This window comes from Eulemur rufifrons, chromosome 29 (assembly GCF_041146395.1).
Source record: "Eulemur rufifrons isolate Redbay chromosome 29, OSU_ERuf_1, whole genome shotgun sequence".
NCBI classification, from domain to species: Eukaryota; Metazoa; Chordata; class Mammalia; order Primates; family Lemuridae; genus Eulemur; species Eulemur rufifrons.
The window spans coordinates 25,818,790-25,836,617 of NC_091011.1; the positions used below are offsets into that span (position 1 = coordinate 25,818,790).

General features: G+C 41.3%; 1 protein-coding gene across 1 annotated transcript in view; it reads left to right on the forward strand.

Annotated features, from left to right (window-relative positions):
• HIBADH (3-hydroxyisobutyrate dehydrogenase) overlaps nucleotides 1–6,260 on the forward strand; it is a 114,380-nt gene extending 108,120 nt beyond the window's left edge. Inside the window, exons 7-8 of the mRNA XM_069461563.1 lie at nucleotides 1,294–1,450; nucleotides 5,639–6,260. Coding sequence (XP_069317664.1) covers nucleotides 1,294–1,450; nucleotides 5,639–5,797 — 316 coding nt within the window. The 3' untranslated portion in view covers nucleotides 5,798–6,260. The remainder of the gene's footprint in view (nucleotides 1–1,293; nucleotides 1,451–5,638) is intronic.
• The last annotated feature ends 11,568 nt before the right edge of the window (nucleotides 6,261–17,828 follow it).

Genomic DNA, 17,828 nt, shown 5'->3' on the forward strand with positions numbered 1-17,828 from the left:
CATATGAATTCAGATACCGTGGCACACCACATAACATTCTGTGAACCACAGCCACCCCTTGAAAGCCTGATTACATAACAGTTGTATTATGTGGTAAGTTCATACATATCCTTGGCTGTTCACCCTAGCCCCCCCTGTAGCATTGGAAAAATGTTTTATTGGTCATGATATTCAGATTTGGAAGTAAACAGACATATATTTTGAACACACAAAGTAAAGAAAAATTTAAACATGCCAAAATGCAGTTTGTTTAACATTTACATTATGAGTGTCTCTTTCAATGTTTTTCTATTTTCTGAAAGAGTTTAGTTTTAAGAAAAAGTTAGAAAGCTTTTATGACAGTTGTTTTATAATGACTCTTTGTCTGAAAGAAACCAAATAAATTGCTAGGTATATAGTTTCGTTTGAAACTTGATTCACTGATACTTAGCAAAACTGTGCTTCCCAAACTGCATTATATCTTTAGAATCAAAGTAATGGAGCATTTTGATTCTATTTTTCCTAGGGTCCACACTGAACAGCCGTTTATGCCATGAGCCCAGTGATAGAACAAATGATGTTTCCGCTTGGGCAAGCTTTGTTTTATCAGGATCAGTAACCTTATCAGCAGTTGACCCAGAACTATAATGCATGTCTCTGAATAGATAGCATATGTCACAGCTCTGTGCAGACTTGCTTCATAAGCAAGATTGTCTAATGAAGATTTAATAAATAAGGAAAAGTTTGCAGCAAGATGTTTTCTTTTATAATGATAACTTCTCTTAAGCTCCTTTACTACTCATGGCTCATCTCTTACATTTATTCTCATAAAAGCTCAAGGAATAAACATACATATAAATGCATCCACACAGACCCCCATGATGCATCGTTGATCTGTCAATATTTCTGTCTGAAATATATCATTTGTGAGTAAAGAATGTAGAATTTAGATTATCATATTCGCTTAAGGTTCTTAGGTGACACATAAATGCAGTAATGTCCGAAAGACTAGAAAACCCATGAGTGTGATAAACCCACAATGCTATTGTGCAATTATGTATTACTTCTTCTTAATAGTAGGATAGTACAGAAGGTTTTCTCTAAATTTCTGGCTCAGAAATGTTCTTGTTTGATCAGTAGCTTTTAATACCATATAATTCAAGACTGAATCCTTCACTCTCATACCAATCTGCTTTGATTTTAGAAGACATTAAATAAATGGAGAGAGAAGATGGAGTGTCTCCATACTTAAATAAGTCACACATGACTTGTACATTTTGACATTTAACACTTCTTTTCTTTGACCTTTGACAGGTTAGGGCTTGACCCAAAACTATTGGCTAAAATCCTGAATATGAGCTCAGGACGGTGTTGGTCAAGTGATACTTACAATCCTGTACCCGGAGTGATGGAAGGAGTTCCCTCAGCTAATAATTATCAGGGTGGATTTGGAACAACACTCATGGCTAAGGTATGGTGAATGTAGAGACTAATCAAGAGAGGTGGGAAATGTTTAATGATCTAATAGCATTCTCTCTCTCTTGCTCTCTCCTCTTGCTCTTCCTCTCCCTTCTCTCCTCTCCCTCCTTTCCGCCCTCCTTTTAACAAAGCATTTGTCTATCCTAGAAGGAAAAATTACTAGAATAGTGATTCACTCTCTCACTGGAAATGAGTAAAAACTTATATAAAAATCCTTATTTTGTTCATTTTTATTCTTGGCCTTTTGGATGAGAAGAATGAGCCAGGATTTTTGTGTCTATGTGTGTGTGCTTGGGTTTGTTTATATGAGCTGGTAAAATTTTGTTCTTCATCCTAAATTTATGTTAATTTACCAACTCCTTAGAATGGGAGCAGTAAGAATCTTCTGATTGTTGTTAATGCATTGATATTGCGTATATACATCACAAAATAAAAGTGGGTCTTTCCCATGATATTCAATTTCTAAGTACATGTTCTTGCTTTAACAGTATATATGGACTTATGTGTAAATTCATTAAGTCATTTGAAAAGCAAATTGTAGGCCTCCTCTCATTTGTGATCTCAACTTTAGAAAATCTGTGATCTCAACTGTAGAAAATACTTTTTAGACCAATAGGCTTTTGGATTTCTGCATAGTGCTTATTCCCCCCAATTGAGTTTTTTTTCTCTGCTTAAGAAAGTAAGAATATATACATCTACTATAGGCATACCTCAGAGATATGGATTTGGTTCCAGACCACTGCAATAAAGCAAGTCACAAAAATTTTTTGGTTCCTAGTATGTATAAAAGTTACATTTAAACTATACTGTTATTAAGTGTGCAATAGCATTATGTCTAAAAAAACAATGTACATACCTTAATTTAAAAATGCTTTATTGCTAAAAAATGCTAGCAACCATCTGAGCCTTCAGCAAGTTGTATCATCTTTTTAGCTGATGGAAAGTCTTGGCTCCATGTTGATGGCTGCTGACTGACCAGGGTGGTGGTTACTGAAGCTCAGAGTGGCTCTGGCAATTTCTTAAAAGTCAACAAAAATTAAATTTACCCCACTGATTAACTCTGTTTCACAAAAGATTTCTCTGTAGCATGCGATGCTGTTTGATGACGTTTTACCCACAGAACTTTTTTCAAAATTGAAGTCAATGGTCTCAAGCCCTGCCACTGCTGCTTTATCAACTAAATTTACGTAATATTCTAAATCCTTTGTTGTCATTTCAGTAATGTTCACAGCGTCTTTACCAGAAGTAGATTCCGTCTCAAGAAACCACTTTCTTTGCTCATGCCATCAGAAGCAATCCCTTATCCTTTCAGGTTGTATCATGAGACTGCAGCAATTCAGTCACATCTTCAGGCTCCACTCATTCTGCAGTTCCTTCCTCCACTGAAGTCTTGAACCCCTCAAAGTCATCAATGAGGGTTAGAATCAACTTCTTCCACACTCCTGTTAATGTTGATATTTTGACCTCCTCCCATGAAGCATGATGTTTTTAATGGCATCTAGAATGGTGAATTTTTTCCAGAAGATTTTCAATTGACTTTGCCCAGATCCATCAGAGGAATCATTATCTATGGCAACTATAGCATGATGAAATGTATATCTTCCTGTAAGACTTGAAAGTTGAAATTACTTCTTAATCCATGGGCTGCAAAATGGATGTTGTATTAGCAGGCATGAAAATCGTATTAAGCTCCTTGTACCTCTTCATCAGAGCTCTTGGGCACCCAGATACATTGTCCATGAGCAATAGTATTTTGAAAGGAAACTTTTTTTCTGAGCAGTAAGTCTCAACAGTGGGCTTAAAATGTTCAGTAAACCATGCTGTAAACAGATATGCTGCCATCTAGGCTTTGTTGTTCCACTTAGCACAGGCAGAGTAGATTTAGCATAATTCTTAAAGACCCTAGGATTTTTTGAATGATACATAAATATTGGCTTCAACTTAAAGTCACCAGCTGCATTAGCCCCTAACAAGAGAGTCACTTGTCCTTTGAAGTTTTGAAGCCAGGCATTGACTTCTCCTCTCTAGCTATGAAAGTCCTAGATGGCATCTTCTTCTACTATAAGGCTGTTTAATCTACATTGAAAATCTGTTGTTCAGTGTAGCCACCTTTACCAGTGATCTTAGCTAACTATTCTAGTAGATCTTCTGATCACTTGCTGCAGCTTCTCCATCAGCACTTTCTGTTTCACCTTGTACTTATATGTTAAACCTTTTGAACCAGCTTCCGCTAGCTTCCAACTTTTCTTCAGCTTCCTTACCTCTCTCAGCCTTCATGGAATTGAAGAGAGTTAGGGCTTTGCTCTGAATTAGGCTTTGGCTTAAGGAAATATTGTGGCTCGTTTGATCTTTCATCCAGACCACTCAACCTTTCTCCATATCAGCAGTAAGGAAGGCTGTTTTGCTTTCTTATCATTTGTGTGTTCACTGAAGTAGCCCTTTTAATTCCCTTCAAGAACTTTTCCTTTGCATTCACAGCTTTGGTAACTGTTTGGCACAAGAGGCCTAGCTTGCGGCCCATCTCAGCTCTCAACATGCCTTCCTCGTTAAGCTTAAGCATTTCTCACTTTTGATTTAAAGTGAGAGAATTGTGCCTCTTCCTTTCACATGAACACTTAGAGGCCATTGTAGGCTTATTAATTGGCCCAATTTCAATGTTGTTGTGTCTCAGGGAATAGGGAGGCCAGAGGGGAGGGAGAGAGACAGGGATGGCCTGTCAGTGGAGCAGTTGGAACACACATAACATTTATCAATTAAGTTCACTACCTTATATGGGTGCAATATGTGGCACCCAAGACAATTCCAGTAGTAACATCAAAGATCGCTGATCACTGATCACCATAACAGATATAATGGTAATGAAAAATTTGAAATATTGTGAGAATTACCAAAATGTGACAGATACATGAACTAAGCATCTACTGTTGGAAAAATGGTGCTCACAGACTTGCTTAATGCAGAGTTGCCACAAACCTTTAATTTGTAAAGGGAAAAAAGCAAAAAAAAAAAAACCCACACACACATATTTGTGAAGTGCAATAAAACCCAGTGTGCGTGCTCTTGGCTCACTCTCCCTGTTCCCCTGACGTTCATCCATTCTGCTGCTTGGATACGCCTCAAATTCCTCCGGTTCCCCTTCTCCCCCATTGCCAGTACCATGGCTGAGCCTCATTCAGGTCAGATCGCAGCAGCCCTCACCTGGTCTCCGTGCCTTTCATCCTCATCTCCTCCCTTCATTTTCCACACCACACCAAGAGTGGGCTTTCGAAAATGTGAAAACCTGAGCACGTCACTTCTCCTATCAAGTTTCTTTGATAATTTCAGTTTCTTAAAGTCCATCTCTACAGCTTACCTCACAAGGCCCTCGCTGGCCCTTGCTTGCCTCAGCAGGCTCATTTCCCGTTCCCATCTCTTTGCTTTTGTCACACTGAACTCACATCTGTCTCTTGTTCTCTCTCACTTGCAAACCTTCACGTTTGCTGCTCCCTCTGCCAGGGTCGGTCCTCCTCGCCGCCCTGCCACCCCCGTGCATTTGCCTGGCTGGCGCCCACTGCTCTTCCACATCTGTGCCGATCGGTTTCTTGCTCTGGAAGGCCTTCCCCAGTACCCCAGACTGTGCTTCCCTGACTCCCATGATAGTATTAATATTTACCTTATCAAATTATAGAAATGCTTATTTAATTGTCTTTCTTCCTCACTAGACTGTGAGTTTGGGTGGGCTGCAGCTATCTTGTGTATCAGTGTATCCCAATTTCCGGCACTTTGTCAGCACAACTTTAAATATTTATTGGATGAAGTAATGTTTGAAACTGTGTTTCCTATTTTGCAGTTTTATTTCCCCTCACGTTTCATTTAAGAAAAAATTTATTTTTCATGATGTCAATCTTACAGACTTGCACAGATTTTCCTGTAAACAAAACAAAAAAAAAAAACAAATGGGTCTTGTGGAGGGTGAGGGAGGGAGGGAACACTCAGAAAGCAGTTTCTATCTGGAGCCATTTTGCAGCTATATGAAAGCACTTGTCTGAAAATATATAATTTACCAGTGTGCTTATAAGCATCTTATGTTTTTCAGACTTCATTTCTCCTGCTTTGAAACCAAAGCATTGAGAACCACAGTTCCAAAGGGAGCCTTTGCTGCCAGTCTCAGTGTGTTCTCTCCTGCCTTTGTTTGATTTAGGATCTGGGATTGGCACAAGACTCTGCTACCAGCACAAAGAGTCCAGTCCTTCTCGGCAGTCTGGCCCATCAGATCTACAGGATGATGTGTGCGAAGGGCTACTCAAAGAAAGACTTCTCATCTGTGTTCCAGTTTCTACGAGAAGAGGAGACGTTTTGAGCGTGCCCTTTGGCCGTGGACACTGTTGGGAACTAAACTCTGTCTTGGCGCCTCCTTCTAGCTCACTCTGCAAGTAAACGGATTAAATCAAAGGTCACCTGTCTGCTTTTGATTGTTTAGATCACACTAGTCCCTAGGATTTTTCACCCATTTTTAACTGCTTATTCTTTTTGTCTTTTTAGCAAACATATATTACCTGAAAAGATTTTTCCTACAAGCCACTGATGGTCTCTGCTACCTAGCTGAACTGACCTAAGGTCAATTAATTTTTTTTTTATTCTTATTAAAGTCAATTAATTTTAAAAAGTTTGATCCCTGAGCATCTTCAGTTAAATTGTTGGATATTTCAATCAGGATATTATTTACTCTACCTTACAAATAAACCAAATATTTTGTCAACAGGATGAAACCCATCTTAAAGGAAAGAAAAGAATCGGTGTGAGGAGAAGAGAAGTATAGTGAATTATTACCTGTGTCCCTCGGGAAGTTTGTCCTGTTAACCAAGTGGTTACTGCCCTACTGAGGTTACTGCTTTATTTTCTAGGGAATTGATAAAGCAGGAGAACCTGTTGCTGCATGTGTATAATGTGGACTCAGTTACAGTATCTCAGTATCTCCCCTACAACTCACAACACTCAGCAGACTCGTTTTTATATTTTTTTTGCTTCCTTGTACATTCTTACTACATATTTTTTGACTTCAAAAGAATGACATCTTTAGACCTGTTTCAGAGCCAATGATGATATTTGCTTTAGATAATTATTACATTATTCTAAATATAACCATATTATTTTGAATTCAAATAAATTTCTATGCTGGTAATACTGTCTTGGTGCTTTCGTTTCTTCCTAATCATTTGGTGAACAAACTAATGATCTGACAAGCTGGCGTTCAGACCAGTGGGGAAAGGATGGAATGAAAGGGAAGCGGGGAGGGCGGTCCAAAGGAACAGAGCTCCGAGCTAGCCAGTGGCGGGCCAGCGTTCTGCTGTTCTACCTGAATCCTTCGGGTGCACTTGTGTGACTGTTCTCCAGGTCATCAGTGCTATAGGAAGTCAGCCTGCATTAACTGTAACTTGCCCCAGCATGGAGCTCAGTTGCCACTTCTGCTACCTCAGCCTCTAAAAACATTCCAGGTGATAGACCGAGACACCACATTTGGCAGAAGTACTACTACTTCCATCATTTTCCTGGTGATAAAAAATTGTGGGCACTAATATAAGTGCTAGGGATATAGTGATGGAAAAAACAGACAAAAGCTCCTGCCGTGTAGAGCATAAATTCTGGTGTCTCCTGTTTGTGTGTGTGTGTGTGTGTGTGTGTGTGTGTGTATGAGAGAGAGAGACAAGAAATAAATATTTAATATATCTGTTAGATAACAACTAAAAAGAAAAAGTAGGATAAAGGGAATGGATAGGGAGTGCGAGGGGTATTTTACTAGAGTGGTAAGTTAAGGTCTCTCTGAGAAGGTGACATTTGAGCACAGATAAGAAGGAAGTAAGGGAGCAAACCGTGCAGATGTCTAAGGAAAGAACATTCCAGGCACAGGGAAGAGAAGGTACAAAGGCCCTGAGGTAGGACAATGCTGGATGTGAGGAATAACAAGGAGGCTATACGCAGAGTGGCACGGGGTGAGGGCAGCCCGATCGTGTGGGGTTTTATAGGCTGTGTTAGGACATTGGCTTTTATTCTGGGTGAAATAGGCAATGTATCAATTAACTTTTCCTGGGTAACAATCCATCCTGAAATTTAGTGACTTAAAACAACAAATATTATTCTTCACAACTCTATAGTTTGGCCATAGTATTCTTCCCAACTGGGTCAGCTCATCTGGAGCTGAAGGGTCTAATTTGGCCTCACTCAGCTGGAACAATGGGAGTGGTTGAGGCTTCTTTCCACGTGGTCGCCGTCCTCCAGGCGCCTCACCCAAGTTTGTTCACGTGGCAGTGGATGCGTTCCCAGCAGCAGCATGGGACAAGCCCCCATGAACAAGTACTTTTCAGGCCTCTGCTTGCTTCACATTTGTACTGTCACATCGGCCACAGCAAGTGTCACAGCCAAGCCCAGAGTCACCGTAGTGGGGAGTGTGGAACCTAGTGCATAAGAGTGTGGAGACACAGCCATTGTGGTGGCCTTTCTGCAAACCTGCCACAGCTGGTGGCCTGGGAAGGATTTTGTTCAGAGGAACGATGGGATCTGACCTTCTCTTACAGGGGTCACTCTGGATGCTGTGTGGAGAATAGCCGGTAGGGATAAGGCTTGGACGCAAGGGTGCCAGTTCGGAGGTGATAGTAATATCCAGTTGAGAGATGGTGGCAGCTGGGACCAAAATGTTGAAACGATGGAGAAGGCAAGCAAAGGTCAGATTCTGAACATAAAAGATAGAGCCACTAACGAATGAGGTGATAGAGGGTAGAGTCAAGGATGACCCGAAGGTTGGTGGCCTGAGCGTAGAAGAAAGAAGTTGCTATTTACTATGGTAGAAAGACTTGGGGAGGATTGTAGGAAATTTCAGAGAAAAAAATCAGGACTTAGCTTGAGATGCCTAATAGACATCTAAGCAAAGAAGAACAAAGGTCCAAGGGCCAAGCTCTGTGTTTCTCTTCAGAGCAAGCAAATGAGCCTGAGGAGGAATGACCAGTAGAGTAGGAGGGAATCGGGAGCGGTGTCCTGGAATCCAAATGAAAACAGTGTTTTAAGGAGAGAATGATTATCTGGTAAGTTGAGTAATAGGGCTGAGAATTCATCATTTGAATTTGGCAAAATGGAGGTCATTGATGACTTTTTCAAGAGTTTTGCTGGAGTGTTGGAAATGAGAGCCCCGTTGAGAATGAGAGAATGGGAGGAGAGGAATTGGAAACGGTTGTTTATGAAGACAACTCTTGAGGAGCTTCCCTGCAAATGGGACAGACACTGCCAGGGAATATGGGGCTGGGAGAAGTTTTATTGTATTTTTAAGATGGGAAACATTATGGGATTATACTGATAGAAGTGGAATAATCCAATAAGGAGGGGGAAAGTAATGAAAAGAGAGGGAGAACACTTAGTGATATCTTTGAGTAGTTTAGAGGGAAGGGTTGTAAGTGTGTATGAATCTCTGCAAATTAAAAAACCAGCAAAACCAGATCACATGTCAGACTGCCAGCATCTTACATGAAGGACAGAACAGAATTGTAATTATTATGTAGTTTTCAACATAGAATAATAAATACTAGTGCTGGAAAGGACTTTACTGACTTCTAAGTATGACCTTGTTCAGGCCACTGTCCTCTCACCATTAGTTTTCTCATCCATGACGTTGTCATAAACAATATAGCCTAATATTAAATGCTTTTTTGGAAACTTTAAAACAAAAAATATGAATTAAGGACAATCACCAGTGATGTCCAGCCTGTGGAGAAATCGGAACCCTCATACATTGCTTCTTGGAGTATAAAATGGTGCAGCCACTTCCTCAAAAGGTCAAACTTGGAGTTAGCACGTGATCCAGCAATTCCACTCCTAGTTGTATGCCCAAGAAAAAATATGTCCATACAAAAGCTTGTACATGATGTTCACAGCAGCATTATTCATAATGGTTAAAATGGAAACTACCCAAATATCCCTCAGCTGATGATTAATGAACAAATGGTGGTATAGCCACACAGTGGAAGATTATTTGACCATAAAAAGGAATGAAGTACTGGTACATGCTACAACATGGACGGAGCTTGAAACATACCAAGTGAAAGACACCAGACACAATAGGCCACGTATTGTATGATTCTACTTATATGAAATGTCAGTAATAGGGAAATCCATAGAGACAAAGTAGATTTGTAGTTGCCAGGGACTGGGGAGAGGGGAAATGGAGAGTTACTATTAATGGATAGGGAGTTTTTTTTTGAGGGGATGAAAATATTCTGGAATTAGTGTTGATTGTTGCACAACTTTGCGAAGGTATTTAAAAACACCAAATTGTAAACTTTTAAATGGTGAATTCTATCACTATTTAAAAAAAAAAAAAAAAAAAAAAAAAACCCTAAGGAAAAAAATCGTGAGTTAAGATCTTTCTCTTTTGATAAGTGGTTCTCAACTGGGGCAGTTTTGCCCACCAGGGGACATATGGCAATGGCTGGAGACATTTTTGGTTGTCACACTCTACTGGTATTTAGTGGGAAAGGCCAAGGATACTGCTAAACATCCTACAATGCACAGAATAGCCCCCACAAGAATTATCCTGCCCAAAATGCCAGTCATGTGGAGTTTAAGAAGCCCTGCTGTAGATACATGTTCCACAGGGATCTAAACTCAGCATATCAAAATCTGAGCTCCCTGTTCTCCCCATCAGACCTGCTTGTCCTTCTGGTCCTGTCCCATACAGGTTTCCAGGGACTATCCCTGACTCCTGCTCCTCCACCCTCTCTCCAGAGCTAATTCTAAATCTGTAGTGCCTATTACAGGCCCTCACCTGTTCTTATCTTGGCCCCTTCAGTATCTTTGCAATTGCTCCTTTTTTTTCCCCTTTCCTAACAGCTTTATTGAGGTATAGTTTACATACAATAAAATTTGTTCCTTTTATACAACTGAATGGCTTTTAGTAAATTTAGAGTTGTACAACCATCATCACAATCCACTTTTAGAACTTTCCATCACCCCTGCAGAATTCCTTGGATCCATTTGTAGTCACTCCCCATTCCCATCCTCCCCACCAAACCGCAGCCACAGGCAACCACTAATCTTTCTGTCTATAGATTCAAAGCTGCTGCTTGGCCACCGACCTGGCTCTTTCCCAATTCATCCTTCACACTGCTGCAAGAGAGGTCTTTCTAAGACAAAGTCAATCCAGTCATTCTCTTGCTTAGAACCCTTTAGCCTAGGATGCAGTCTGAACTCCCTAAGCATGGTGTTCAAAGCCCTTGCTGCCATGGGTCCTAGTTCACTTCACCAGCATTATTGCCCACAGTGCTTGCCACCTCCCAAACATACCACACTTCTCATGCCTCAGCACCTTTGCACATGCTGTTTCTCCATAGAAAATGTCCTCCACCTTCCCTTCTGGCACTGTTATCTTCTGAAAAGCCTTCCTTAGCTACTTCAGGCTGAGTTATTTCCCCTCTGTTTTCATAGCTCCTTGTTGATACCATTCTTTTTGTTTGTTTGTTTTTGAGACAGGGTCTTGCTATGTTGCCCAGGCTGGTCTACAATTCTTGGGCTCAAGCAATCCTCCCGCCTCAGCCTCCCAAGTAGCTGGGACTGCAGGCTCAGGCCACCACGCCTGGCGGTTGATTATCTTTCTCATCATAGGACTTACCCTGTTACATTATATTTGCTGCTTTGCACATTTGTCTTCCACAGCAGACTGTAAGCTCTTTGAAGCACAGAATGTGTCATATGAGCTTCGGAGTTTGTGTTGAGCTTAGCACCTCGCATTGAGTAAGAGCTCAAGAAATGTTTGTGTGAGTGAGTGGAAACTGTGGCATTAAGTTTATGTTAGGTGAACTACTAACTGCGTAAATGTTTTCTTAAAGATTCTTGCTTAGCAGACTGAGTTGTACTTCAGGTTATAAGTGGATGCAATTTGTTACACACAGCTGCCTAGGAAGTCTTGCAGAATGTGGATCTTCTACAAAGTTTTTTTAGTCAACAGTTTAGCTTATGCTATTAAAACTGACTAGAGAAACTTACGAGGTAAAGAAAGTACGCATTTTTGGTAGCAGGCTTAGCCTAACCTTTTATGTACTTTAAACGTCAACTTGCATGCAGATAAAGCATGCACCCATTTCTCTTTATGGGGCACAGCAGTGCCAAATGTAATGTTTTGTAACATGCTCCATAGACCTTGAGACATAAGGTGAAATCTAATAATACAGGTTCAATTTATTCCAGGGAGCCTGTAAATAGGTGTCCGAGAGACTCTCTGCTGACCTACTGACCGGACACCATTCTGCTGAAGCGTGTGCTCAGCCTCAGCTGAGTCCACGTTGAAGTGAATTCCAAATGGACTGGCCTACTCCTTGGCCATTCTTGTCATTGCACAGATTTTGATCTTGACTTGTTTTCTAAGTAGTCAGAAATGTGTATAATCTGTCCACATCGTATGGGGGAGAAAGGCAAAGCTGAGTAGAGAATGGGGCAACATCATCCGGGTGCATAAATTCTACCCGGGCTATTGTCAGAGCCTGCTGCTGCTCAGGAAAACAACACGAGCTACTACCAGCCTCAGCCGCAGTAACTGCACCCTGGAGCATTCTCAAACGGCCAGCCAGTGTGGAGTCATCTGCCCGAGTGGGGTTTTTAGCCATCTTTCAGTTCAATTGAAGACGGAGCTTAAGGACATCATAGGGATTTGTAACATTCCATGCAAGGTGTCAGGCCCATAAACTAGCATGTCCATCATAGCAATGCGCACATGGAATCGTCTCTTATTGGTGGCAGACAGATTGAAGATGACCTTTAGCTATTTAATTGTATTCATCACTTAATAATTCAAGAATACCTAAAAGGGATGAAGACTTCTTTATTCAGACTAGAATTAGACTCTTTTAGAACATTATAATAATAAAAAAAAAAACACACAGTAAAGCAAAAGCCCTTTGCAACCAGCCTGCAGGGAGTGCTTTCAACTGTCTTGGTTACAAGAACTGTCCCTGGGCTGGGAGACAGGAGACCTGAGTTCTAGCCCTAGGTCAGCACTAAGTTGTACAATATTGTGGATCTGTTTCTCTCTTTAAAATGAGGTCATTACATTGATCTTCAAGGTTTGTTTTACCTCTAAAATTCTGATTCCTCTTAGTTAAGGGTTTAAGAAAACACGAGGCATGTGCTTCTGACAGTTTTTGGACTCTCTCTGGTTAGGTATTATTTATTGCTCACGTAGCCATCTCATTTATTAGGGTTTTTTTTTTTATAGCCAGGAATAGATTCAGAGATCAATACATTTTTATTAATGATAGTCCGTCATGCCTGGTAAAGAGATGGCAAGAAAGCTCATCCTGAATGAGCCACTTGAATAAACCTGACACATGAGCTTAGCTACGAGCTGCATTTTGGCAGGTCGCTCTGTAAAATAATGACGTTGGCAGAGGGAAAGACTATGGAAACCTTCTTCACAGCCAGGCTCATAAAATCTAAAGGCAGGTTTGGGGTGTGTTTCTCAGTCTTGGCTGGATATGCAAATCCCATGACTTTTTGAGTATAGCATTTTATCTTCAAAAGGACAAAATTTGGCATTTGCTGTAGTCATTAAAAATGATAAATGCCTAAAAGACTTCAGAGTTTGGATTACTGTAGCTTAGAATAAATATTGTTTCAATACAAAACAGTATTTTAGAGTGGAGAACTTCTCACTGACATTGTCAAATCAGAAAAATTTAAATCTTTTCACTATTTTCCCTTTAATCATATGAATTTGGGCATAATTTTTGCCAGCTCTCCTTGTAAAAATGATGGTCTGGGTCTTTGAGAAGTGAATTTACTCCTCCCACCACCATTAAGAGATAGCCTTGTGCCCTGAAGGAGTTAATTCACTTCCACATGGAGCTTTTCAGCCCCTCTGAGCTGAGTTCAGATGATATCAAGTTCACAATTCTTTTACATTTGTTTTATGCCTCTTGGGCTTCATTTTTATTCCATTTATGGATAGAATTGGAGGTATTCTTTGGTAATTTTACACTATTTGAGAGCTTTTCCAGAAATTTCACCTTAGAGTTCCAATCTCAGGGACTCTAAGAGCAAATGTAGCTTTAATCTCTTGTCTCTCTCCTTCTTCTTAATGGCCTTAACCCTGACCTGAGGCCTGCTCTCTGTAAGTGCCAAACATGATTCATTCTCCTTGCTTGGTTTAGTTTTGTTCCTTTAATGAGCCAAGATGAGCAGGGAGACCTGATAGCTTACTTGTGCTAATGTAAGCATGCTCTATAGTTGACTCCTAACCGGTGCATTGGGCTTTTACTTTTGCCGAGAATTCACCCCTTTGTCTCAGAGATGACAAGTCTACGTTTTAGATAAAGAGATGCAAACAGTTAAGGTAAATGAGGGACTTACTACTACACTAGCGTGAAAGATAAACTGCTAGAGGAGGGAGTGTCTTTATATCCAGGAACTCCGCTGCCATATGATACATGCAGTATAAATGTTCATTAACAACATGTTTTATTTTGCAGTTACAGCCTAATGCGCTGCTGCTCTGACCACTTTCCTCTTGTGACTTCCAGGAGTCATCGTATTGCCAAGTTAAAATTTTGTGTGTTTGTCACTTTGTGGTCTGAATGTCTTATTTTTCCAGCCTTCATCCTGTAATTTCTGATCCTGTTTGTGTGTGCAGTGATGCTTTTTTGACTTGGGTTTAATACATAGTATCTGATTTTTTTTTTTTTTTTCAAAGTTGCAATGGCAGAACTGGGCCATCAAGGACGCTTAGAAGGTGATAAGCAGGAAGAGACGTTTAAAGAGAAGATTTACGATGGGTTTAGTTTCCCCGTTGTCCGGCTTGCCACTTTCAGCCCAATTCATTTCGGATTGGTAGGGGTCTGTCCACGGGGTTCTGACAAATGTGTTTTTATCCTTGTGAATTTATGCTTCCTTCAGTGTCCAAAAAAAAAAAAAATCTATTAAAAACTGATATGACTTTGAACAGTGGCTTGATCCCTGATTATAGCCTTTCCTGGCCATCCCATTTAATTTCTGGCTGGACCATCTAGTGACATTAAAAGCTGCCCCCTTCGAGGTTGGATTTTTCCAGCATTGCATGGTACTCATTGCAGTTTAGTCTAGCCCCTTTTATAGGTCAGTGACAGCCTGAAGCTTGTATACCTGAGTCACCACAAATCTTAAAAGATGCAATTTTCTTGGCAGCTTCATCCTCCCAAGATGAATTGGAGGGTGGGAGTGAAGGACAGGGTTCTAATCTGGTTTTAGGACCAGGAGGGCGGAGGCTTGTGTCTTCACACAAGGAATCTGCTGCCTGAAGGACTTTGAAGCAAGGATTCAGTAAGCAGCATTAGTCACACGCTGGAATCTTTGCTTTTTAAATAATCTGCTTATTCTCTGTCTGAAAGTACCTGGTTGTGCTTCTCCTTGGAAAGTACCGATGGCATCCCTCATCTCGGGTACAGCTTGACATACTTACTCTCTTTGGCAGAAATAAAATTAAAACTTCAAAGTAAATTCTTCCAAGGCAGTCAAACAGTTATCAAATCTCCAGCTCTCCAGGGTTGGGGAATCTTTCCTTGTGTTAGCCCTGTTATGCCAGATGGTTTCCTTTAAAAAAGAAAAATCATAAATGAATTCTGCATGGTCAGGTATTGTCATCTTTGCAGAGAATTTTCTTTGCCTAATGTCCTATCTGATGGGCCATTCTATGTATTATATGCTACATAATCTCCACAAATGTATACTGTGGTCCATAAAACTGCCATACTGTTTTCAGAAACTAGTAATTCACAAAGTAAACCTGAGACAGTGCTGTTAATAAACACAAATTGCAAACAAGAAGGTAGTAAGTGGAAATAATGCACTCATTTAGGAGTAATAAAGTCTTTGATCTCACTTTGAAGGAAAGCGTCTATGTTTAAACTACGCATTCAGGGCCAGCCAGATGCCCATAAAGAGCAGAGCTTTGCTTTGATAGAAAACCACTGAGGCCTGTCTAGCAGGTCTGGTTTGTAAACAGATTAGTTAAGGGCTCATCAGGACTGATTTGCATAGGATTCAGCAAGCCCCAGTTACTTAATGAGCAATGCCATTTCCAGGTTGGGAAGAACACTTTTTTTTCCTAGCTAGAAGTCTTAGATAATTACTTTGTGGGAAAGGGAAAGAATATTCATATGAAGAATATTCATATGAACCCTTACTGTCCTCAGCTAATGGGAAAATGATGACCTAAGACTTGCTTTGCTTGCTTTAAATGGCGAAAGCTATGATCAAGGAAACGGGATGAGTTGAAAATTAGGTTACAAAAAAGGTTTTCCTCACTTTCTCTATTGTTTGAGAAATAAAGGAGGATTAATCTGAATGATAATAGAAAATGGAAACGGACCACAGATGTAGACCACAAAGATTTATCCATAAATATTTATCTAGGACCTCCTTGAAGCCAGGCTGTGTGCTAGGGGCCAGGCATCCTTTGGTGCTCAAGGCAGAGAGAGCCTCAGCCCACACGGAGCCTGCCTTCCAGGGCCTTCCGTCAGGGAGAAATGGGAACAGTAGAGGAAAGGAATTCGGCAGTTTAAGTACACGTTCTGAAATTTCTACCAGACAGACAGCAGCCATGTGCTTGAGAGATGGCAAGACCAATATTTCCAGAGAGAACAGATTTTCTGATCAATCTCATTGCACTTTTATTTTTGATTTCCAAAACAATTGGTAATCACCTTCCTGTCAGTAATTAAGAACATCTCCCCTCTTTAAATTTTGGAGTGAAAAAAATATCAAAAGTAGACCTTTGCCTATTCTGATCACTTCACAGATAACAAATAGAGCGGCTCAGTAGAAAGCAAAAGGTAACTTCGGAAAATAAACAGTTTCTAAATAAAATGAAATGATGTCCGAAGTTTTCAACTCTGACCTTCCTAAAGAGCCGTGAGCTGACGGTGGACAATGGTGTACTTCCTTGTCTGGCTTGCGGCTGTGTCGTCCCACTTATGAGCGATGTTGTTAAATATTGTAAACATTGGTGACACTAACGTGCCCAGTTGGGAACGTGGGTTTAAATAGCAACCTTTGGCTTTTGTGTCCTGCCTTGTCAAGGCCAAGGACCTCGGCCTTACCCTGCTTCCTAGAAGTGAGATCAAATCCGCACTCTCCTATAAATGTCACCTTGGACACATTCCACTCGGAAAAAAATGGTGCAGCTCTGGGAAGTGTTAAAAGAGAGGCTGGGGACAATTTCATCGTGCCTTGAGCAGGACTCCAGGTCCTGTCCAGGTAATTCAGATGGATGGGGGTGCAAAGGGAGGCCGTGCCCTCTGTTTCTCCAGATGGGTTTGATTAGACTAAGGAGGAAGAGGAGGCCTTGTTAGGTTGCCTGCTTGTGAAGATTGCTAGGGATTGCATTCTAGTAAAATCCACTGGAGACCAAGTAAGACACCTGTTCCCCTCCCTAGGAAAACTGGGTCGCGGGATTTCTGTATCTCTCAAGGGAACATGTGTGAGGCCTCAGAGGGCCTTGCAGTCCCTCTTTCTAGCACCTCCCCCCAGCCATGCTATTTCCTAATGGGGGGATCTCCTCCGGCTTGCCTTGTTTGAGACAGGGTCTCACACTGTTGCCCAGGCTAGAGCGCAGTGGCGTCATCATAGTTCACTGCAACCTCAACCTCCTGGGCTCAAGCAATCCTCCTGCTTCAGCCTCCTGAGTAGCTGGGACTACAGACTCATGGGACCACACCTGGCTAATTTTTAAAAAAAATTTTTTTGTAGAGAGGGGGGTCTCACTGTTGCCCAGGCTGGTCTCAAACTCCTGGCCTCCAAGCAGTCCTCCCACCTCAGCCTCCCAACGTGCTACTGTAATTCCAGGCCTGAGCCACCATGCCCAGCCCCAGCTTGCCTTTTTCCACACTTCTCTCCATTTCCATGTGGGCACAGAACTGCCTCTTACAGGCAAGGTCTGCCCTCGAGATGGGCACTGACAAGAAAGCTCCAACCCACCTACCTTCGCAGGAGTCCCCTTGACACATGGCAGTGCCTGCATTTTTGCCACAGGCTTGTCTGAGGCAGATCAGCAAGTCCACTGCCTAAAGAGATGTCCAAATGTGAGCCCCATGAGGGTAGGGACCATGGTTTTGTCACTGAGGTATCACGAACACCTAGTACAGTGCCCGGCACATAGCATGGATTCATCAAATACTGCGTTGTTGGGTAAACGAATGATTAAATGAACAAGCGAATGAGACACCAGTTTTCTCTTATCAGCACCCCCAATTTTTATTAGTAATTCTCTTGACATTCTCTTCCTTTGGCTCAGCAGGAATAGAGCCAAAGGCAAAGCTCCCGTGGGCCCTGCTTCCAGGAAGGGCTGGTGGAAAAGGAGACTGGTTTTGGTGAGGCAGGTTTGT